Genomic DNA, 25,722 nt, shown 5'->3' with positions numbered 1-25,722 from the left:
ATTTGAGGGTGCGATGATTTTAAGATATGATAGCCTATCTGATAACCAAGGTTTTGTCAAAACAATGTTTCGAATGGCATGAATAAGCACCAGCTTAAGAATTTAATAGAAAAACTGTGCGCTGTTCTTGTTCTGGGACAACAAACTCTCGAGACGGCAATAACCGGTATTTAAATTTATTCAGCATTGCCTCCAGGATTGATTTTAAGACAGTATAAAATAGGTTTACGCACCTTTACGTCGTCAATCCTTGAATAGTCTTATAAGCGACTAGTTTCGAAACTGGCGTTTCATTTTCAAGCTTTGTCGTCAAACATAAAATTATTGGAACATGATGTCGTCGTCAAAATACACAAATACAACATTTAACACGCACAAATACATTAAATTACAGAGAGATGCGCGGCCGGCCATAACACGCACGACGGACACGACCGCGCATCTCTCTGTAATTTAATGTATTTGCGCGTGTTAAATGTATTATTTGTGTATTTTGACGACGACATCATGTTCCAATAATTTTATGTTTGACGACAAAGCTTGAAAATGAAACGCCAGTTTCGAAACTAGTCGCTTGTAAGACTATTCAAGGATTGACGACGTAAACCTATTTTATGCGGTATTTAAATATCACGAAAACATATTCGCAAACCCATAACCAATCAGTTATCCTTAAAAGAAATGTTGGTCTGATGATTTTTTTAGGGAGCTGTAACAAAGTAAAAAACCCTAACAGAAACAAGAACAAACGTTAATAATGAAATAATGCTAATAAAATATAGTAATATATATAAATATAAAATGTATTTAATTATTAAATTCTAAATTTAACACACTAATTTGCCAATCTATCTATAAATAAAAGAGTGTCCTGTATTCTTTGAAAAGTTTGTTCTACGTTTGATTATAAAATAAGAATAGTTTTATAGTATTCCTAGTCAGTGGTCTGTGTTACTCAATTAATTACCTTAATTACCACTGGCGTCGCCGATGACCAGATGATCTGGATAGGCTGTGTCAATTCATCTCTATGCTATCTTGGATTGCGGATGGCTCCTCTCCAAGGATCCCTCATAAATTTGTCTACGTCAAATAGGGGGTCCACCAGGAGTTTCTCCCTTACCAATCTTTTAAACTGGGCATTGTTCGCCTGCTTTACTTCAATTGGGAGTCTATTGAAAAGTCTCACTGCCATAACTGGGAAGCTGTCCAGTGACTTAGCCAGTCTGCATCTTGGCAAGTCCAGATCGATAGCTCCTCTAGTGTTATGCTGATGTACTGCACCACGCTGTATAAAATCACCAATGTTCTCCTTACCGTGGCAGACGGAGTCAAGTACATATATATTGACTAAAGATGGTAAGAATGTTAAGAGAGGAGAACAGAGGTTTACTGTGGTCTCGGTGGCCTGCCGAAGTCAAAATAAGCCTCACTGCTTTCTTCTGAATCCGCAGAATCTTCTGACTCTTGGAACAGTGTCCCCATAATAACAGCCCATATGAGATGTGACTGTGGAACAGGGCGTAATAGGCCGATACCAAAAAATCCACTGGCACTGATTTTTTTCAATTTCCTCAGCAAAAAGAGGACTCTAGAAAGCCTATGGCAGACCTGAGTCGCGTGTTCACCCCACGACATCTTCGGATAAATACAGAAGCCAAGGAGCTTCAAGGGGCTCCCAGCATCAGTCGTCTTCAAAGTGCAAAATGAGTCGCTGAGTCTTATCATCGTTGAGTTGCAACTTGTTGCTCACAAACCAATTCTTGGCCTCGTCAAGTAATCTGTCTGAGTCCAGACGGATTTGATCTATGTCCTTTCCCTTGCCAGCAGGGTAGTGTCATCCGCATATAAAAGTGAGCGGCCCTGAAGATCTAAATCATTGACAAGAATGACGAAGGGAAGGGGACCAAGCACAGAGGAACCCCATGTCGCAAACTAAGCTCTTCTGAGCGAGCCCTTCAACTTCCACAACCTGCTTCCTGTTTCTCAGATACGACTGCAAGGTGTTAAGAGCAATCCCTGTTATTCCATGATGTTTGAGTACTAACAAGTATCTCGTGGGAAACGCAGTCAAAGGCTTTGCTTAGATCACAAAACACCAGTCCCAGAGAGTCGCCAGCCTCAAAGGCCTCCATAACCCGACCAACTAATGACCGCACAGCCGATACAGTTGATCGTCCCTTGCGGAAACCATGTTGGGCACTTAGTATAATATCGTCAAAGTGATGTCACCAGTTGTTCGTTGAGAATTGACTCATTGATTTTACCAAAGGCTGGAACCAAGGCAACAGGCCTGTAGTTGGTCAAAAGTTGGGGGTCACCTTTCTAAAAATTGGCATTGCCCTAGATATCTTTAACTCATCCGGGAATACTCCCTTACTTAAGTATGAATTTATGAGCCAGGCCAAAGGAAAAGTAATCACATCAATAAATGACTTGAGTAGGTGGCAGGACACACCATAAACATCAGGACTATGAGAGTTTTTGTAGCCCTTAACTATTTGACAGATTTTTTCCGGAGTAACCAGCCTCCAGGTTGACATAGTAGGTATTTGTCCCGACCGATTTCCAGCTCTTTATAAGGATGAGCTATCAAGAGTTTGAGAAGTGAGGTTAATATTGTCAACAATCTCATTAATGTTCTGAACAAAGAATTTGTTAAACTCGTCAGGGCTAGCATTAGACTTTAGGCTTAGCAGAATTTCTATGTTGGTTAATTTAGTGCCCAGGCAGCCTTCTGGGGGTTGTGAGCCATCTCAATAGACCTTGCATTGAATTCTTTTAGCTTTCTCAACCATGTTATGGTATCTATTTATTCTTAAATATATTGTTTCCAATGAGCAAACTCCTCATTTGATGATGCTGAATTCATCAAGTCCCTGTACAGAACCACATACATTTTAATCCTACGCAGGTCATCTGTATACCATGCTTTATGAGACGCAACCCTCCTAGGCTTAACTTTGTTTTCTGCACTTTTGGTGTAATTTACAGTGGGGAAAATTTCATTAAAAAATTCTACCAAATATTTCAAGAAATGCAGAGAATGCTTCATGAGGCTGTAGGAATTCACAATACTGTACAAAGTTAACCCAACTCAGTTGATATGAGATCAGTAAAATAGTTAAGTTAATCAAAATAAAGTTTACATTCAATTAAATAGCTCTTTATAACTAAACTACAATTTATAATTACATGTATGCTTAATTATACACTCAAAACAAAGTTTTATATCCGAGATGTTCTATGAGACAATTCCATTGCTCATGCTCACTACAAAACGATTTCATCCAAATTTCCCATCATGCATTGCAAGAGGGAGTTGTATGTCCTTGTGAAGAAGTAGTGTTAAGGTTTATAAATTTGTTTTAAAGTGTTATTTAAAGTATATGATCATGCTGATTAGTTTATCAATAATACAAAATCATAAAATATAATCTTCAATGAGTATTACTATAATTTTCATTTATGTTTTTAATTTAGTCTCATGAGAGTGACCTGTGATGACGTAGCCTAGGCGGTGGGCAAAAGGCAGAAAACGTTATTCTGACACTTAGCTGAAAGCTATGTCAGACTCTGTGTTTTGAGTGGAAAATATACATGCATTTGGACCGTGACGATCAACTTAGCGATGTTGTGTGATTATTGTACACGAATTTACAAATGAAAAAGCCCGGATCAGAAGGCCTAATCAGATCTACTTAAATCAGTGTGTACTCTTTTGGTGTCATACTATTGAGGTGTACGGCCTACCTAACAGTGAATACTGGCCTATGCATTAGTTGTATTACTGGGCCTACTGTGACTTTGGATATACTGTAACCTTTTCAGTCCAGGGCTGTGTTGGTTGTGTTGATATTACATTATAAAAGGCTATATTCCCAATGGAGTAAAGGAGTATACTCAAGGCCTAAAGTAAAATATGCCTAGAAATAACCTAAAACCAGGCCATAGAGATTTGGGTATGTTTTGATTCAATTTTACCTTTCTTAGTCATTAAGTCTATGTGTTAATATATAAGCACACAATAATTTATAAATATTCACTACCTACTCCTAAAGCTGGCATGAAGCCTTTTTATAATTAGGTAACGGAAAAAGTAAAGTTTAGATCAAGTTCCTATAACTTAGGCCCAGCTTTCGTCATACAGTAAATCTTAACTGAATTCCATACTTAAGTTGATGATATTTTAATAGAATTATACTTGTGTATCATCATTTACGTTTTGCAGTGGCGGATTTAGAACAATGACAGGGGGCGGGGGAGCGACCCCCTCCCGAAAAATGTGTGTAAACAAAGTCTCAAAAATGGCAGTTTTATACCATTTCTTTGTCCAAAGTTAGTGTGACAAATTATTTTACGTAATGTGTATGCACTAAGTTTACTGTTTTACATGCAGTAAAAAATATACATATGTATGCCCAAGGGGGGACGGTCGCCCCCCTTTGGATCCGCCAATGGCCTTTTGTTGTAGGCTACAATTAATTGCAAATTGGCTGCTTGCTGTAGAAATAAATAAATACAAATAACTAGCCTAAATATCTCAAAAGTAGCCTATTGGAACTTGCAAGATGCTTGCCAAATATGCTTTTCCCAGACATAATATCATGGATAGGTTAGTGGCATCAATAGGTGAAATGTAGCCTCTGAGAACATAAGTTAGCTTGTGATAAATACTAAAAGTTAACTTAAGTTAAAAGAGCAATTTAATTCCACGATCCAAAGCACTTGGGAAAAATAACTAAATAAGTTTAACTTACGTAGGTAGGCCTATTTGCCATTAAATTTACGTTAGCAATGAGAAGAAATTGCTTGCTTAGCTCAGGCTTACCACTATTTTCTACTTCTATATTTGAATGATTAAGTTAGTTTTTAATTGTTAAAAGTTATGACTCATCAGATCATAAATTAAATGAAAATGTCACTTTGGAAAAGCTTTTAAGACCTTCTCTGCTTGAGCAATTTCTTTAAATGTTGAAGACTGATTACTAACAATTATGTTTTGTTTATAGGAATTTTGTTTCGGCTAGGCTATTGATAAAACTTAATCTTACTAATATTATAATAAGGAAAGTTTGTGAGTTTGTTTGAAGTTTAATCGCGCATTAGGCTAACTACTGGACGGATTGAGCTGAAATTTGGCATGATGATAGCTCACATTCCCTAATAACATATAGGCATATTCTTATCTCGAAAATCCTTTCGGGCTCGGCCCCAGTGGTTCTGTAGTTCCCCATGTTAATCTTATGAGTATTCATATTTAAAGGGAATTAAAGAATTTAGTCAGCTGTTTCAACTAAAAAAGTTAGTTCTATGATATGCAAAAGCATTAAAGAGTCATAAGATTTACCAACAGGGTGTGGCACTATTATTTTTTGCATTTATGGAAACACAGCTAATTTGAACTAAGCAGCAACAAAAAACTGTGATACACAATGAGAACTGTCCAAGTAGGGTTGTTTACAGTTATGTTTAAGATTTTAATTTCATGAATAATTTGTGATATAGGCCTAGCCTATTTTGCGAATTTTTGAAAATTTATTTTTCTCTATTGTTTAGATGAAGTAATAGAATATTATGGCTATGGTAGATATGTAATACTATAGTAGGCTATACTGTAAATTTAAAGAAGCAAATTTATCAAACTGTGTTCTCTCCCATTGCAAATGGAAAGCTTGAGTATAACTGCACAAATCGATGTTCACTCACAGAAAGACCGGGCGAAACTAAAGAAAAATGTGCCAAACGAAGCAAATTTGCGCTAAAAAAACTACGCGGGAAGAATAGTTTTTACAGAATCATTATATAACAGCTCCGAAGATGAAAGTTGTTGTGTAATAACTAAATAACAATATTTATTTCTTTATTTTTATTTTTACTTAGGCCTATAGTTATTTTTTTACTAAATTGATGTGTTTTATATAATCACGTGCAAACAACAACAGTGAAGTTGATGGAAAATGCGCCAAAAGAAGCAAATCGGCGCTAAAACACTAACGCAGGAAGAATAGTTTTACACATTCATTATATAACAGCTCTGAAGGTGAAAGTTGTTGTGTAATCACTAAATGAGAATATTTATTTATTTATTTATATTTTTACTTTTATTTGTTTACTAAATTATTGTATTTTATATTATGACGTTTAAACAACAACAGTACAGTCGGCGGGAAACTGTCAAGCAAAGCGTGATGCCACGTAAATTTCGTCGACTCTCGGCTCTTGGTAGCAGATAAAATAAAATAAAAAATCACTAGCTATATAAAATATTATATTTATGTTTTCTGCAAATATTTCCACAGACAATGTCTTTATCTGTCCTTTGATGTATTATTTTTTACGAAAATTAACAGAATTGCATAACAAATACTAAAAGCCGATGACATCGGCCCTTGGGTTTTTCCGTGTCTTGTTGCTAGGCCGATCTCATCGGCCCTCGGGTCTTTTCACGGCTAATTACAAAGCCGATCGGATCGGCATGTGGGCATTTTAAAACCTATTGGCAGAGCCGATGTAATCGGCCCTTGGGATCCAAAGGGTTAACCCGATTTTTTTCGTTCTAGTTAAAATATTTCATTTGATTGAAAGTTGCTAATTTAATTACCGGTACCTATTAACTTACTTAGGCCCTAAATACATCTTAGTGTATTTCAATTTCAATTGCCTATAGGGCCTAATTTAATAATTCCCATGAAACCAAATAAAAATAAGATTAAGTTATTAATTTGATTATAATGCTTTAAACTTATATAGGTACTGTCACCAGTAGGCTACTGGTATTTAGGCTATTTATTTTTTCCCCAACGGCATAGCCACTTTACACTAATATAAAATTACGTTGACATTAAGAAAGAGAAATTAAAAATACTATGCCTACCAGTAGTTTTCTTACTGCTCAACTCTTAGGCTATGATCACATGCTCGCACGTGCATTAAGTAACGCGAGCTCGCACGAGTTGGGGTGTTATTACGGTACTAGGAGCTACTCACATATAGTTGGCTATTTAGTCAGTGGCTGATGTAAAAGATCATGTGATGATTAACTTTTTGTGATGGAAAAGTAGTGTTTTGAAGTTCTAAGTAGTGGGAGGTGAACCATTTAGGGAAGAATGGATGAACGATTACTTCGGTGGCGTAGAAGTAGCAGGAGAATACTGTACCATCTAATTTTTCCAGATCTTTTGAGACAGACGGAATAATGTTTAACTTCTATTCTTCTGTTCTAAAGAATGTTTCTTTTCACTTTCGTCCCAATAGCATAAACCAACTCAATTTAAAGTTCATCCACTTTAAAAAAAAAAATCGGAAACCAAAATACTACAAACTGCGAGCACGTACTCGCTTAAAAAACAAATAAATTTAGGCTAGTTGCATGAATCGGGTGATGCGAGTAACAGCTCACACGAGTTGGAGTGTGTAGTATTATCACGCTGAGCAAATTTTAATTTGTTTCCTTGTTTTTCTGAACTATTTGTTTGCTCGCACAACCACTCCACTCGTGCGAGCGTGCATGCAATGTGATACTGTGAAACTGCAAGTTGAGTAGGCCTACATATTCTCAGACAAACTGTCATGACATAAGTTAACTTAATTTAAAATCAAACTCTTAGGCCTGCTAATTTTGTCCATTAACTTTTTGTCAGGAAATAAATAAAAGTGTTTCTACTAAGTTTGATTAATTTTTGGGGAATATTTTGTAGAAATCCAGTAAGGTAAATGGAAATTCGCTTTGTCTGCACGTTTGCTGTGTCGGAGGTATTATATGACTTCAGCTGTCTATGTAGGCCCTACATACTGAAATAATGCTAATAATTTGCTCAGCTATTAAACTAAGATAAATAAAAGGAGCCTATTCTTGAAAACATTACTCCTAGTCTAAGTTATGCAAAACATGTTATTTCTGAACTCTATATGTGATTTCAAAACAAAAAACTTGATAAATCATTTAGGAAACATAAAGAGGCATAGTAACTCCTTGTAATCATTCATAAAATAGAACCTGTGCTTATACATAATATAAATCAACGTTATATTATCAAATGTTGGAGGACAATAAAACGTTTCAGATTTCTGATTTCTGATATAGGCCTATTTAAACAACATATTTAACAAAACAACTTTAACAAACATATAAAAAAAAAAAAACATGCACCGGTATCCTATTCCTAAAAACTATCAATCTAAGCCAGAGAAATATGAATTAGGATAATGTGAGGGATACAAGCTACCGTATTGGGTTTCTTTTTACTGAAACCTAGACCTTACTTAAAGAGTTGAAGTGTTACATGAAAATTAATCACTGTTCAATCATAACTGTCTAGCTTAGTAAGTTACAATGTGTCATGAGTTACTCAATGTTAAATTTAGTTTGCCTATCTCAAGTGTTCTTCATTATGTCATTCATTATGATTCATTATGAGTCACTCATAAGTGCTCCTTTTGATGATCAACGTAGGTTATACAATATGTTGTTTAAGTGAAAAAAATATGCTTCGGTAAAGCTCTTTATTCCTATCATGAACTTATTTTATTGGCCTAAGTTAACCTTGTTTTACAAGAAAGTTCTTGAAACCTATGAATCTATATTTAACACTTCATCTTAGTTATCAAGATGTCGAGGACAACATTTTTTTTACTACTGTAGGCCTGATTTTATTTCTTACTGAATTTTTTCCTAAAAAAAAAAAAAAACAGTAAGGCTACCGTAAGTTTTAAAAGATGTTTTTGTCGAGACTATTTTGGGAGCAAGGCAATGCCAAATAATTATGGATGAGACTATTTTGGGGGCATTGGGGTGTTTAAAGGTTTAATAAAACACAAAATTTGCGTTTGGCTAGTTAACTAGCTTATAAAATGGCACAGTATGATGAAAAAGATTGTTCATGACACAGGGTAAATGTCTTTTTGACTCCCTTTTACAGTATTAATAACTAGCCTAATTAAACTAGTGCTCAAGTACAAAAGGGTCCATTTAGGCTCTAGTTCAGAAAAAGACTACCCATTTTAATTCATTTAATTTAAGTAATTTATTTTCTTATATGCTCCCCATTTTATCTTTAGTTGCCACCTTCTTTGATATTTCTAGCCCTATACCATAGGCTTACATTTGCCCATCCAGATAGTCCTTAGGCCTGTGCGTGGGGAACGTATCCAGCAAAGCTAAGGATGAGTCAGCACAGTACTAGATTGAACTGTACTACAACTGTAGTGGAAGGTAGGCCTACCAGGATCTGAATCCATGTCATTAATATTTACAGATTTGAAGTCTGTTGTGCTAAGTTACCGACTGAGCCTCTGACTCATCACATAAAACTTAATTGTTTAACTTTAACAGCGTAAATTAACATAATTATTTCTGGTCAGTTACACTAATTAAGACAATAGGCTACACTATAATAAACATTGAACTTAAAATAAATTTCTCATCCCGAAATGTTTCCAAGATGTGTTTCTTTCCAGGATCCACCACGACTGACGTAAGGCATGAAGAACATTTTTCAATCAAGTTACTTGTTGTTTTGTCAGAATAAAGAATGCCACTGAAGATTTCACAGTGAAGTTCACAATGGTAAGTTCAAATCATCTTTACCAACACATGTGCTTGGGATAACACTGTTGATTACTTACAGTATTTCACTTTGACTTTTGCCTAGTGAGTTACAGTTACAAAATGAAATTTAGTAAATTGATAACAATATACCATTTTCTGTTAACTTACTTCAACCTAGAATGTAATGTTGACTTTATTGTAGACTACACATAGGCCTAATTTAGTTTACAACCCTAGTTTTCAAACACTCATGTAGTCTGCACCATCCTGAAATGGAAATTTTATCCTTAACATTGTCTATAACCTTTGTAAATCCATTTGTTAACAAACATAATGTAGCGTTTTTGTTATTCGGGATCATTCGGGCGATCATGTTATTCGGGAGTGTTATCATTGTGGTCATGTATGGATATTAGCGTTTAGTCAGCCAATTTCTTAAAACTTGGTAATTGGCATTGATCAATGTTTGAGTCAGCATATCTGAGAAAAAAACCTTCTCCTTGGAATAGGTACAGCTCGTGACACCTAAGCTGGCACTTGGCCTAGCGCGGGCAGTGTATGCGGGAGGAGAGTGGAGGTAGGTAGGGAAAATACCGGACTGAAAACATTTCCTCTACCTCACGGGGTTGACTCCCCTTGTATTATGTACTTGAGCGCCTTCATATGGGTCGCGAGGACAGTTAGTTGATGCAACCCGCATGACGGAACATAATGTTTTTGAAATAGGTACTAGTAGCGATCGGCCAAGTGTCAGCTTAGATGTCACGAGCTGTAACTGATGATATCACAATTGCATTCTAAGTTTTACTAAACTTTTACAATACTTTGGATATTTGTGGATATAAAACATAAACCAACAATGTGGCCAGAGCCAAAACAAAGAAACTTTGCATTTGCCTTCTTTTCTCACAACTTCTTTTGCAATCTGCTTTGTTTGAATCATTTCCTCCTTACCTTCAATAAAATGCTTTCTTACGCTTTAATGCTTTTGTATAACTTCATGTGACTATGGAAAAAGGTTACAAGTTTTACTAGCCTGTACTAGCTTTCATATTAGTTTGAAAAGTTATTTTTGCTGTTCAAATCATGTCCATGTCAAAAATTGTTGAAGATTTATTGTTGGAAAAATGGAAAATAAAATCGGAATGATGTAGCATGGCGTGAAATTTGTTATTTGACAAGGATTTTGAATTTTTTATTTTTAACAGCATTTTTTAACTGGGAGGAGCACAGAAGTGCCCTATAAACTAAAAACTAGATTCTAATGTGAATTGGAATACTTTTGATGCTTCAGTTCAATGTTTTTACTTGCAGTTGATTCACAATATATAACCTTACTTCTTACATTTTTTCTGCTAACAGTTTGAACCTAATGTGTTTCTAATCTGTTACATCAAAAGCTTATTATAGGCTACTTATAAAACATTCCATTTTTCCCAAAATTTCTTACTTCCTTATCAGGTTTAAAAAAATAATTAACCATAATTTACCCTGTACTGAGCCCCAAAGTAGAACATTTTTTAACTTTCTGAAACGGACTTGGAAAAATCCAAAAATGTTCTCCGGCCTTACTTGGTCCAAGTTGCGTGTAAATGAACCGAGGTGTGTGTGTTAGTTTTAATTAATATTTGGAAATACATAAGTTTTCAAACGCTCGTATCAGTTTGAATACGCCTACTGTTATTGCATTGAATTGCTTTGGTAATTCGGTTATTCTATGCGTTCTTCTTCACGATCGATGTACTGAATACAGTATTAATGTTGCAGCTTTCGTTTATGTATTGCATGACGTTTTGTAGCAAGCGTTACTGTTTGCAGAAAGGGAGAATTTTTCTGCAGAAAGTAAAGTTGTGGACTTTCACAGAAATATATTCTGCAAAAAAACAATTTTATTAGCTTGTTATGTAGCATTTTTGCAGAAACCTATACAGGTTAAATGTAAGAGAGGAAGGCCCTAACTTTGCCTGTGAAAATAAAGAATTTTTCATAAAAAAAACTGGGCTTTCTGCAACTCTAGCCGTCTTTCTGCAACTCTAGCCGTCTTTCTGCAATAATGTCGCACTGTCACCCGTAATTCTGCTTTGGGGGTACTGAGAGCTTTACACTTGCATGTGGGGTTCAAGTGGTAGGGTGGTGATGGAAATGTTGTACAGGTGCTGACAGTATAACAGTCCCGAACATCAAAGTCGCGATGACCAGCAATCAAATGGTAGATTCCTGTCTGTAAGTAGTGTTTCTCTCATGTTCGTTGTCTTTGTATACGATTGTTGAAAATAATGTTGACACGTTTTACCTTTAAATACCATAGGCCTAATTGTTTTTAGGCCTATGCATTGTATGAATTTTTGGTTGTAGCGATCTGAGCAAAAAATGAAATTATGATTTGAAGCTTCCATTTTTCACAAAGAAATGCTCTAGACCCAGTAGTATTAATTATATTTTTAGAGAACATAGCCTAGTCATAATGTTTCTTACTAGTTTTCACCAAACAATTATACGACATTCTTACAACAGTTCTTAAGTTAGCTAGTTCTAAGACATAAAAAATTTAAACTCTTGAACATTATTTTCAACAATAAAGTCTACATTTTTCATTGTCCATATTATGAACTTAAATACATTTTGCATGATCTTTATAAAAAAAAATTTATTAATTTTTCTTGTACGGATAATATTTTAAGGAATATAAACTGTAATGGTCAATTATTAAACATTTAAACTTAACGCTCAATGTTGTAGCCCATTCAATGCTTAGTTAGGCCTAATAATTTAAAATAGGCCTTATGTGAAATCTGTTATCATATTCCAGAATCTTAATATTAAAAAAAAATCCTGGAAGTTGTTTCTCAACCTCAAAAATGCTTCGGAAACACAATTTCTAACCTCAATAACAGAATAAGTAAGAAACTTTTTGCTTTTTGAATGGTACTGGTAGGCTACTAAAGTACAAGAGAAACCTCCAATAGGTTACAGTAGCCACTGATAACTCTGCAAGAGCTTGGTCAGTTTTCATTCTAAACAAACTCACTTATCTCCAACATTTAAACACTGACTTGGAATCGGTCTACAAAATCAGTTTATTTGTTTAACAAGTTAGCTGTTTCACAGCTCTAAGAAACAGTAAGTAATTATAAGACGATGTTTTTACTTTGGACTCTCTGTTTGAATACTGCAAGCAGACTAAATAAATGCAGTTTTCTTTCTAAGCCAGTGGCATTTGTGAACTAGATATTAGAAACACTTTTTAAAGATAGTGGACTTAGCAGTATGTGTTGTGGATATGCCAGGAATCAAACCCTTTCTCTTGTCCGCCCTTGAAGTCTGAGAAGCTAACCAGCAGGCAGCAACACACACTTTTCCTGCAGAAGACACATTAAAAAAATTAATTTGATGTATTAGAATGTTTGAAACATCCATGTCCCACATTATTGGGAATCTTAATTGGTGCCACAGGAAAAGAGAGATTTTAAAGTGATGTGAACTGGCGTCACACTTGAATCCTTTGATTTACAGGATAGTAGACTTAAATGGTGAAAAATGTACCCTTTTTGTATCAGTTTTGCCTAGTGGCTTTAAAAAAGGCTTATAAGATTTAATTGTAGATTATATTGATTATGTGTACGGTACTGAAAATAATTAGTTTATTTTATTTTGAGGTAGAAAGGAGGAAAATTTGTTTACACACTCAGTTATGACAGTTTACTAAAAACCTTCCACTCAGTTAGAGACCTGGAATAGTTTGTCATATTCAAAGCCCTGTAATAATTCTAGCCCTCGGGTTTTGTAATGTGTCTAGCGTTCAGTTTGTTCGACCTATCCCAATCCCATTTCAACCTTTTGGTTCAGACAATAGGCGTAATGTAATTGGTAGGCTGTCCTGTCATTGGAAAAGTTATTTTTGAACATCCAACTTCCAAAAATCTTAAATATTATACAGCAAGTATATCAGTCAATTCACTTCCTGTTCTGTTATAGCAATATAAATTCACACTTTTTCAAGCAATAATGTCCTATCAAACATAAAATGTACGTGCAAAATTAAGCTTTGACAGGATTCTGTGGCTACTGTTAACGGAAAATTGTGTAAACCATAAATGAATAAGCAAAGAATGTCTTTATGTACAACCTTTTATTCAGAAATAAAACAAAATTGCATTAGCCTAGTTATTAACGGTCTAAAAAAATAGTTTTTCTCTAAAAATGTTTAAACATATGAAACATAAGTATGTGTGTTATGTTCATGTTATGACGAAATATATGTTTAAATTTGTATTTCAAGGGTACAATGGGGGGGGGGGGGTGGGGCTTTAGCCCCTATATCCCCCCCCCCCCTTGGTACCACCACTGATTGCAATTCCTTTTAACTAACTTAAGTCATATATTAATTGTTCTTCAAATACAAACAATCTTTATTTTACCATATGGTACGAATCATAAATCTACCCGTTTTTATAAAAGATGTAATAAACATTATGAATGTATTTATTGGATAGTTTAGCACTTGAACAATTATTATTTCCTACAACTGCACTGTTCAAACTTTTGTTTGTGTCGAAAAGCACTCTAACTTGCTTTTCATGTTTTGTGTTTTGTGTTCATGTCTGAACCGGATTAAAAAAATGTACCGTTAATAAATGTTTTAAGTTAATAAGTTTCCTAAACCGTTTTGCTGTTGCTGATAGCCTGTTTACGTCAAACTCCTAATAAGTTTTGATTAAATTAAAAGTGTGGATAATTTATAGGCAATACGGTGGACAGTTTCCAATAAGCAATATTTAAACAGCTTTGTAACATATGACTTTGCACTAGTTTTACTTTTAAAAATATATTTCACCAATCAAAATATATTTCAGTTAATTAAACTAAACTAGGTTCTATATTTATAGGCTATAAAAATACCATAAAAACAGTAATTTCATCACCATGTAAATAGTAATTTTACTAGTAATCTCATTTACACTTCATACCTAGCATACATCTAGTTTTATGGTTTAGAAGTAATGATTTAATTTTAATAAGTACTAATGCAATACCAAGTAGTAATCATATTCTAAAGTAATACCTACTAGTTTATTCTCATGTAGTTGAATGCATTTTTAATTAATCGATAAAACAATAATACAAACTACATTTTTATCTAAAATTGCTAACTGACTAAAAAGAGACTAATTGGATAAAAGTAAAATTAGTCAAGAAAAATAAAAAAATTAATATAGAGCATGGAATAAAATAAGTAACTGAAATATGGCTGTTTCCTTGAGAAGAGACAATTTCCAAAATTAATTGCAATGTTTCAATGTGTCTTGTATTCAATTAGATGCAGTTGAAGTGTTTTAAACAAACGGTTCTGCAAAATATACTTAATCAAATAAAACTGTTAAGTTTTTCAGGTATCGTATTTTTAATTTATTATTGTTCAACTATTTTGTGCCTTTAATAATACACCTATAAAATTTGTATCAATCCACACAAATTAATCCTTAAATAGGCTGACCAATAAAAATGAGAAAATAATAGATTAAAAGGATTTATATTAATCATAAGTATTGATTTATCGTAACTTTTTTTGGAAAAATGAATCATTTAAAAAGTCATATCGTGAGACGTAAATCGTAAATCAGACTAAACAGTAAAGGATCATAGCTTTATTCATTGGCCTACAAAAGTTAATGTAACCTATTGACAAGGAAACAGCCGTCAATATAAGTTAGGTTAGGGCTAAGAAAACTAGAGTGAATGTTCGTGTAATGCTTTGCTTGACCCCAGCCTGGTGAACAGGCGGATAGAGCAGCGTCAGGAACACAGCGTCACTCGCACGGAGATAACTCAGAGGTACCCGTCACACCCACACCCGCATGTCACACCCTCACCCGCACCCGCACATACCTCTCTGTAGATCCAAGCTTGACTCGCCTCAGCTCGCCTTAATACTCTAAAAAAATCAGATACAGTGGAGATTGAATAATTTGAACTTGGAGGTACCAGTAAAAAATGTATATTAACAAGGTTGAATTAAGTAAGTTAGGTGATGAGGGGTTAAACATGGGAAAGCCACTCTGTCAATTGAATATTTTTTTAATGCATTGGTACTCAATCAAGTTTAACATCAAGTATTCATAAATTGTATAGGTGATCTAAATTGTGATACAGTGTAATTTAGATAGTTTTAGCTCAAAGAATCACAAACAACAATTAAACTGTCCAAAAATTCAAATTTAATAAGTTAAGTAATACATGGTTGGAATTGAAAACCCCAGTTGATTGAACAACTTTATTGAAAATACACCGAAACACAACCAAATTTAACAGAAGGGATGCATTACCTATAGGTTAGCCAAATTGTGATACAATAGACTCCCTCTTATCCGGACACCTTTTAACCGGACATTGGTTTAACCGGACCACACTCGGTAGAAGTGACATCTCTTTATCCGGATAATTTTTATCAGCACATCGGTTTAACCAGACTAGATCGGCAGGAATTGGGTGGTGCTGAAATGACTGTTCTTGTGGGAAAGATTTGAGACCAGTGATTACGTGTCTAAATACAATGCTCTCCTAATTTTAAGTCAAATACTGTATAGAGTATGCATTTAAACGGTCCGTTTTAATGAGATTTTGGTGAGGTCGGTTCAACTGGAAAAACCGTTATCCGGACTGGTCTCGGTCCCGAGGAGTCCGAATAAGAGGGAGTCTACTGTACAGTGGAACTTGGATAATTTGAACATGAAAGGATTAAATAAGTTTCATAAAGTATAGGCTTTAAAATGGAAAGCCACTCTGTCAGTTGACAACTTTGTTGGAAAATAATATGAAAAATGTAAAAACAATATAGTGCTTACACATTGTGTAGTAGTTTACGGTGACTAATCAACTTGTTGAGAGTACAGTACAAATCAATGGTTATAGCAAACCATAGGGTGATTAGTGGCGACCGGCCAATAGGGAACTGGCGTTGTCAACATGAAGGACCCCAAGGATTGGGACGGGGAAATTGGTATTGATAGAGCTACGCTATACACATCATTGTGCCTATTCTCACACTGTGATGCTTTGTTGCCACTTTTGGGCGCATTAATCTTTCAAAACTATATTTAACTACCCACACTGGTTAAATAGTTCAATAAAAGAGGCTATAGAAACAAGGAAGTCCTAATAGCATTTTCCACTGTAATTTATGACAATCGCAACCATTTTTGATGCTTATAAGATATTTTCAATCCTTCGTTAGTTTACAAAAATCTAAATTTAGTAAGTTTTTAAACAGATTTTTTTATTTTGCTTTTGCCCATCCACATAGGCCTGACAGAGGAATATATCGATGACAGCAAGATTCGAGAATAGTCCTATATATAAATGATGAGTTTTAGATAGGTGTTAAGGCCCAATCAATATAACCCCAATACACTTTTATAATATACTGTACAAAGAAGAAATATAAACATATGTTATCAAGAACCAAAACATCTACTACAAGTATTACAATGTAAATAAAGAATTGAAATTAAGTGAGTGAATCGTTTAAGTTATTTTAATTATTACTTTCAAACATTTATATTCAAACAAAACTTCATTTTATCAACTTATCAAAAACAATAGGGATTGAATCCAAAACATATCACTACATGGTTTGGAAGTATAATTTACTACCGTACCAACCCTGACATTAACTCCTCGGTATTCTTTGCTTTACTGAACAACTGAACAGAGCTTGTATTTTCCTTTGATTCAACAGGAGAGGTTTTGTGATGTAATGGAATTATCAGCCTAGCAATAAAGATTCAAATTTCAATGACTTGTTGAGGCGAGACCCTAGCTTTACTGGTTTGTTTGTTTGTGTGGTATACAAGTATTTTTCCTATTCCTACAGCATGCATGTACACACCTGCATAATAAGCTTGCCTGCTTTATTTTAAGAGCTATTTTTTTACGTTCATTAGCATATGGTTTTTACTTGTAAAATCTTATCGTCGTATAAAGTTGCTTTTCCAATAAATAGATTAAATTCCAATTTTTTTAATGCAATAGTTAAGATGGTTTTCCATAAAAATTTAAGGATATACCAATTTATCTAACTTAGCCTAATTAATTAATTTCAATAAATTAAAATTTTTAAGAAAAAAAGTAATTATTAAATAATTACTTAAAATTGTAACTCTTAAGATCATTGTATATGCAGAAGGCAACTTAAACAACATTTTTACATTTTGATTTATTTAAAAATAATTTATGTTTTTGGTAATTTACGTGTTATTTACCACTGTTTAAAGTTCTTTTTATGGAAATCATAAATAATATCTATGTTACTCATATAACACAGGAGGATTCTTACAGACTTTTGTCTTTCCTGTGTGTACATACCAATATATTAATATTGTCAAGATTACTGCTTTAAAAATCCTACCAAATTAATTTGGATACTTAATTTTTATACATTTTTTTTATATTAAATTATTTTTTCTGATTAGGATCATAAGAACATTTCTAACAGTTTATTTTTCATTGTTTCAGTGCTACTTTCCATTTACCCTATTCATTATTCAATTTTTAAAATAATAGATAGTGTCGGCCTATACAGGCCTAGTTCAAATCCACAATGGTTCCCACTAAGTCCACTGCCCAGTTAATGGCAGGTGGATCCAGTCTACTCCCTCTATTATCACTAAACTATTGTCAACTTGCCGTACATCCAGTATAAATAATACTCAACCCAGTCTAATATAGCTACAAACCATCCTATAACTTTTGCTTTGGGATATTTTCAGATTTTATGCATGTCTTTATCAAAAGTAAAAAAATTCTTTAATTTGTGAATGTTTCAATTCTGGCTAACTCAAAAAATTCCCAAAACTAATGTGATTTTGTTGTAAGATTAAAATTTCAAGTGCAAATTTTAATGACGAATAGTGTTCCAAAACACAAAGTTTGTATGTCTCAACAACTAATTTATCTCTAAAAGTGTCTCAGTGAGTTTAAATTCCTATAAATTTTATCTCTTTTACTTTAACAAGTACTGAAAATTCAATTAACTAATTTACTTAAAATCAAAGCATTACTACTGAATGAAACAGATGCTTTGTAGTATCAGCATCATTTTACAACGTATTGAGTTGTATATGTTTAGGTGTTATTCACCAATAGTAAAAAAACTGTTCATTGAATAATCTTTAAAATTATATTTAAAAAAAAAACACTTCATGTAGCTGGTAATCATTTATTTACTGTTTTTTTAATGTTTTACAATTTGTAATTACTTTTACTTAATGTTAATTACTACATTACTATTTATATCAACCAATTATCAGGAATACATCGTTTTTGAAGCTTCAGCATGCATGCCTGCGTCACTGATTAGATAAGCATGAGTAGGCCTAAATTTAATTCAAAACCATTGTTTGATTATTTAAAATAGATAAGTAAAAACAACAAACTAAATGCTATGTAACCTCGAAAACCTCTTTGAGTTCTAAGCATGCAAGAAAACCCTGTAAAAATGTAATCAAATATATGGAAACCTAAAATTAAATATGTTTTAATTGTTTTATATAAATACAATAATAAACAAAATAGTTGATCTTCAGATGTTTCTAAAATATTTTTAATAAAGGCAGTTACTGTTGTATATCAAAAAGGGTTGAATATTTTATTCCTAGGGTATATTGTAATATTGTGTTGTGAAATTTAAAATGTCCTTATTTTATTACTCGTTTTCAGAAGGGTTCTTCAGGAAACACCCCAAGAGCTGCCTCATTTTACGTAAGTGTTTATTTTGTTATTACAAATCTATATTTTAGTTTTGTTGGTATAGACATTCCAGAAACAAAAAAACCCTGGGCCATTTCGAGCAGCGCAGGTTTGAAGGGTAAGCCATAACTCTTTTTGTTTCTGCGCAGGTTGTTTTGTTCGTGGGATGTCTATAGTAAGATTACTATAAAAATTAATGTAATAGATTTCCACACTTTTGACTCTTAACAACTTAAAATCTCACTGTGGAAACACTTAAAAATCTCTTATAGACACAGTTAGATTTTTGAATACAATTTAGCCTGAAAAGAAACTTGATCTATAAAAATAAAAATGTTCCATAGTTAACAAATATTTCTCCAATTCCAAGGTTTATAATTAGTATTTTATTCAACGTTTAGCATTTTTAAACATTGATGAGTGCTTTTATCATGACATTTCAAATTTCCAGGAAGCTTGATTAAAAATAACCACCTTTAGGTCTACATTGTTTTAGTTTTTTCAACTCCTCCATGCCCAGCTTGCAAGTGAAATATAAATTTATTGGTTTTTGTGTGTACTTTCTTTTTTTACATACCCTACTCACTGTCATGTACTATAAAACCACAGTTAAGAAAGTTAGTCAAATATTCTAACTAGTTTGAAGTTATTAGTGAGTCCCATAAAAAGTAACTGATGGAAGTTATTAGTTTGTTAAAAAAAACTAACTGATAGGAAATAATGTTAGTTTTCGGAGATGTTTGTTGTTTGTAGGGCAGTTGTTTTAAAGGATTTCATATGAAAATTGAATAATGACACATCTTGGTAACTAATTGTGTTATTAATAACTAAACATTGTCACATTACCTTAATAACTTATTAAAACTATTACTTAACTATCACTAAAATATAACAACTAAGAAAGCTTTAAGCATGTACACTCAACCGGGACATGTTCCAGGAAAAATAAGTGAAATCAAATGTGACAGACGGTCTTAATTACCAACACAAGTCAATGTTTATAAACTAAGTCAATGTTTTTGAAACCGCAGTGTCTCTTTCTGAATAGGAAGGGCAGTTAGGATGTAAACATACCAATAAATAATAACTCATTGTCACCAGCCAGGCCCAGGCCCACTCAAGATCATAGACCATCCCCTCTTACCCAGTTTCAATACAATGCTACAATTATTGCAGACACAATTGTGTAACAAAACATTAAATTAGAGTAAAAAAAATTCTTTGTTCAAAACTGAAAACTGTTTCAGATTATTATCAAAGAAATTAATTCACGGTAGTTTGTGTCTTGTAAATATTTTATCTGATCTTAAAGACTAAATCTTCTTTGTATTAACAAGTGTCATTGTGATCAAATACGTGTGTTATTCATTGTGATTTCTGTCAAATATATCATTCTGTTATGTAACTTACCATAATTTAATACTATTGTATTTCAATACACTCAATAGTATTATTCGTGGTTGATTAACCGCGATTTTACGTATCAAGGAAGCCTCAACTAACCTAAATTAGTAGAAGTTATTTCCAGTGTTTTTTAAAAACTACGAATATGATAGAAGTTAGCCGAAAAACTAACGAATATCGCTAATCGTTAGAATTTCTATTCGTTATTCACAAGTAAAAAAAACTGCACCATAAGTTTAACTGGCCAATTTACTTTGCTTTACTCAAAACACAAAGTTCGAAACCTAATTTTAAAAACTAACAATTTTTCTCAAGTCAGTTACCTAAATTACATGTATTACATCTGTAGCTAAATGTGTATATCAATCAATCAATCAATCAAAATAACTTTATTCATATTGCACATTTTGTACAGAATGGAGTCAGTTATAAAAACACAATATTAAACTTATATGAAATTAGTTGTTTATTTTCATATACACCATAGTAACTTATCCATCTGGAATGCCACAGCTGTTTGACTTATGAGGTTGGAAATAGTTTTGTCAATCATCACTAATGACACAAAAACACATCCTGTTTGATAAGTAGGGAAGAGTGGATTTGTTTGTTCTTTTCTGTCACATTATTTACACCAAGATGGTCCTAGGAAAATAAACTGGGAGTTGAGATTAATTTGAATCACATACATTTTAATCAGTTTACAATTTATAATATGGTTGGGTTTAATTTTCATGTTGTATTAAAACTAAAGCCCACTAGTTTAAAATTGAGTTGTATGTTTTGTTTTTGAATAAGTATTTTCCTCCAAATGATTTTGTAGAGCATATTTGATTCTTTTAGGAAAGAGGTACATCTCAAATAGCTTGCCTAATTTATCAACCTCGTTGAAACTGTTTATTTATTTTAGTCAACCCTTAAAGAGTTTTATAACAGCTGTTTACTTGAAGACGCCAATTTTAAATATATGTATAAGATTTTGGCATATACAGTAGTTTTTACTCAAAACAAATTGTTATAAAAATACCCCGGAAACTAGTAATACAAGGATTAACGTAATTTTAATATTTTACTCTCCTAAGCCAATTTAAATGCCCCTTATATCACCCAAGAAACTAAACATTTTGACAAAATTCTAACAAATTCATTGAAAAACAGTTTCATCTTAGTGTAATTGTAAAAAAAATCTATTAGGCCTAAACCAATTAACTAAATGAAAAGATGGACCTTGTAGATTATCTCAAACTTTGATGTGTTTGTCACCATTTAAATATTCCTTAGGCCTCCACTCAACTGGATTTTTGATTCTCAAATATAAAAAAAAGGTTGTCAGTAAATAGCTATTTTTTTTTCTTAAATCTTGATGATTAAAAACTCATTTACAGCTAATATAACTAAAATCCTAGCCTGAAATGTATATGTTGTTACTTTTATATTTATCTATTTGATGTTGTTTTGCAGGGCTCAACCTGAAATTCAACAATCTAGTTCTTACTCCGTAGATATTTCTTACCATCCGACAAACGGACATATTGAGAACCTTTCTCCCAACTCTACAACTCATCTACCTGAGAATCCAACTGGAACACTAGTCTCACGTACTCAGAAACATCAAACGACACAGCAAGTATGTTTCTAACATCTACTTTTCTTAACCTCAAATGCCCCTCACAATGGACCTACTGGTCTATCCGTGTAGTCCTATTCCGCCCGAGTTTTATTTCGCCCGTAACCTAATTAGTCCCAGTTCACCCACAGTCCCAGATTAACCCTTATAATCCTCAGCTCTACCAGCGTTAGGAGTCTCATTCCATCCACGGAGGCGAAGCCCCGCCTCTTAGGACCTCACCCTCCCCCAAATATGGAAAGGCCCTCCCCAAGCAAATTCCTTTGTAGTATTAATGTAAAGTTGAAACGCAAAGATATCAGCATTAAAAATATATAAAGTGGTATGTGTCTTTTTATTGATGTAGCCGTTATAAAGATATGTTAAATCTTTATAATCTGGAACATTCTTTTGGGTTGAAAGCTTCAACAGCAATCTATATTTATAAATGTTTACGACATAACAGATTAATACAATTTACTGCCCAGTGCCACAGTTACTGCCCAGTGCCACAGTTACTGCCCAGTGCTGTTAGTTACCTACTGTATCAGAAATCAGAAATCAGAAATCAGAAACGTTTTATTGTCCTTCAACATTTACAACAAATGCAATAGACAAAAGTCAAGAAAATTCAGCTATTACATAAACAGCCTATTTTTAGGCAAAACAAAACAAGCCTAAAAATACCCCCGCCGCAGCAAACCTGCAGACTAAGCGAATTTCCATTTGACTGATTGGATTTACACTGAAATGTCTACTTAAAAATATAACATTTATTCTTGATTTAAATAGAATTAGTTTAACAAGTACTTAGGTTTGCTGCATCAGGGAGGGTAAAACTGTTTTTTTTTTAGTAAGAAATAAAAACATTTTCCAAATTTGATCAAAATATGTTCACAAACAAGCAAAATACAACAGTTTACTTATTCTCCATAAGAATAACATGGGAATTTTAAATGTACAATTTTTTGGTATTTTCTCTGTAACCATTAGGCGCATAATAACGCTTCAATATACTAAATTATTTGTTTTTTTAAGCTCTACAAAATGGTTTGGAAAGAAATTGCTAAATTTTATGTTTTTTGGGTCAAAAATGGGAAAAACCTATTTTAACCCCATAAAACCCCCCGTAAACCCCCGTTCCCATGGTCCGATCATGCTGGATCGCGAACTCGTTCGAATAAACGTACGTTTACACGTTTGTACCAAATTTCATCAAAATCGGATCATTTTTGATCGAGTTATCGTGCTGACGGACACATATATATATATATATATATATATATATAAATATATATATATATATATGAATTTGAACGGATGGTGTTTTTGGCCTCTAGGGACCTCAAAACGAAAAAAATAATCGGTCCCGCGTCCAGGTCTTACCATGAGTACTACGGTAATAGCTTATTCCCTATATGGGAAATTCGCTAACAAGTCAAAATGGCTATACTAATACATATGCTTACAAATAAAAAATAATGTGGAAATGTGAGGACATTAAAAGTTAACTTCGTCAACCTTAAAATATTCTTCTAAGTCATAAAAAGGATTTAAAAGTAACCAATCCTGAGCTCTTTTTTTAAATGACTTAAGGTCCAATTCTTTGGCATTGATGCTAAGCTAATTAAATAATCTTAATGAAATAACATGGTAACTATTTTTACATTTAGGCTACTTAACCTACAATAAGGCACGTCTAATAGGAACTGATTACGTGTGTTGTGTGAATGGATATTAAACCTATAAACATGGGAACTAGTATTTTTCTTAACCCTAAGTAAACACATAAATATGTACAGATTAATCACAGTCAATATTCTACTACTTATGAACAATGGCTTGCAATGCTCTTCAAATGGAGCTTTGTTTATTATTCTAACTACCTTCTTTTGGAGTATTAACACTTCACTTATGTGACTACTGTTTCCCCAAAGAATCAAGCCGTAGCTAATAATGGATTGGAAAAATGCAAAGTAGGCTACCCTTATGTAGGTTTCAGGTACAACACCCATAAGATTTCTAAGCAAACAGATTACTCTGGACAATCTTGCACAAACCAAATCTATCTGAGGAGACCAGCTTAAACATTTATCAATTTTTATTCCTAAAACTGTAATTACATTTTCATTGTTTACATCTTGTGACTCTACTGGAATGTTTTTAAGACTACACAATAGATTTTGAGTTTTATTCTTATTAAGACAAAGGCTATTAGCATTAAACCACATATAAGCTGAATCAGTTGTGAGCTCAGTTACTGACATGAGATCATAAAAGTTGGGATGAACACTCAAAAAATTGGTGTCGTCCGCAAACATGATGGTAGAGGATCTTTTAATATTGGCTGGTAGGTCATTGATGACTGTGATAAAAAGAAGGGGGCCTATAATCGAGCCTTGTGGCACACCTGAGCTAACTTTCAAGCAGTATGATTGTCTCCCCATCTAAAATGTGTTAATAAGCAAGTTAAATTATTTGGATTATAGTATTTAACGGCAAACAGAAACATACGATAACACTGCGATCTATTCAACGATGTATTCAACGATCGAGTTGTTACGGTGAAGTTTATTTTAATTTTTTTTACGTTACTAGTCCTGAAAATAGTTAAAAGTTTAGTTAAAAAACACAGAAAAATATTTTGTTTTGTTATCAGGTTAGGTATTTGATTGGAAAGGTCTCTTTGCCTGAGAATTGAGGAGACAAAGGACAGGATAAGCAGGCTTACCTTATAAATGTTAGGGATCCCACTTCACTAAAGTAACACAAAAGTTTACTTTACACTTATTGCATGAAGTGGGATTCCCAAAATTTATAAGGTAAGTCTGCTTATCTTGTCCTTTGTCTCCTCAATTGTTTTGTGATCATATTCTGTTATCTGAGGGATTATTGTGGATATTTCACATCACAATAATTAAGAAAAAGTGTTCTTAATGTTTTTAGATATAGGACTCTTTCTCAGAATACCTCAAATATCCCAGAGATCATAGGGACAGGTACATGTTTGAAATAATATCCAGAATAACACACCAATTATTGGAAACGGTGGTCAATTAGGTGTATTGATGTAAGATTTAGCTATGGTGAGTTATGTTTTGCAGGTGACAACAGTTACTAAGGTGGTACGTGAGGTGCACCATATGGGCCCAGAGGGCCAGGCCGTGCCAGTGGACTATGTGTCAGTTCCGGTGGGGCTGCCGTACTCCGCAGTTCCCCCCACCACCTCCCCTCACCCACACCCGCCGTTCTCCAACTACGACCACATGGCTGGCCAGGAACCACCGTTTCCTCCCTCTGAATCAGGTTGGTACCAAATTAACTTTAAAATATTTTGAATCTATATATTAATTGCTGTGATATGTAGTTGAAAGATAAAATAGCAAATTTATTGGGAAGCAGTCACAGTTACAACACT

At 33.5% G+C, this 25,722-nt stretch overlaps 1 protein-coding gene across 8 annotated transcripts in view; it reads left to right on the top strand.

Moving 5' to 3' along the window:
- Positions 1-3,327: 3,327 nt before the first annotated feature.
- Positions 3,328-25,722, top strand: part of LOC128997838 (catenin delta-2) — a 56,933-nt gene continuing 34,538 nt past the window's right edge. For 6 of the 8 annotated variants that reach the window (XM_054423594.1, XM_054423593.1, XM_054423592.1 and 3 more), the window contains exons 1-7: positions 3,328-3,962; positions 9,460-9,568; positions 11,704-11,773; positions 15,317-15,382; positions 19,265-19,306; positions 22,160-22,325; positions 25,409-25,610. In XM_054423594.1, coding sequence (XP_054279569.1) covers positions 11,742-11,773; positions 15,317-15,382; positions 19,265-19,306; positions 22,160-22,325; positions 25,409-25,610 — 508 coding nt within the window. In that variant the 5' untranslated portion in view covers positions 3,328-3,962; positions 9,460-9,568; positions 11,704-11,741. The remainder of the gene's footprint in view (positions 3,963-9,459; positions 9,569-11,703; positions 11,774-15,316; positions 15,383-19,264; positions 19,307-22,159; positions 22,326-25,408; positions 25,611-25,722) is intronic. The other 2 variants (XM_054423587.1, XM_054423589.1) reach the window with 2 other exon arrangements.

This window comes from Macrosteles quadrilineatus, unplaced genomic scaffold (assembly GCF_028750875.1).
Source record: "Macrosteles quadrilineatus isolate MER2022 unplaced genomic scaffold, UCM_ALF_1.0 Scaffold_7__1_contigs__length_78375512, whole genome shotgun sequence".
Taxonomy (NCBI): domain Eukaryota; kingdom Metazoa; phylum Arthropoda; class Insecta; order Hemiptera; family Cicadellidae; genus Macrosteles; species Macrosteles quadrilineatus.
The sequence above is the reverse complement of the archived record's forward strand: the minus strand, read 5'-3'. Positions and strand labels throughout refer to the sequence as shown.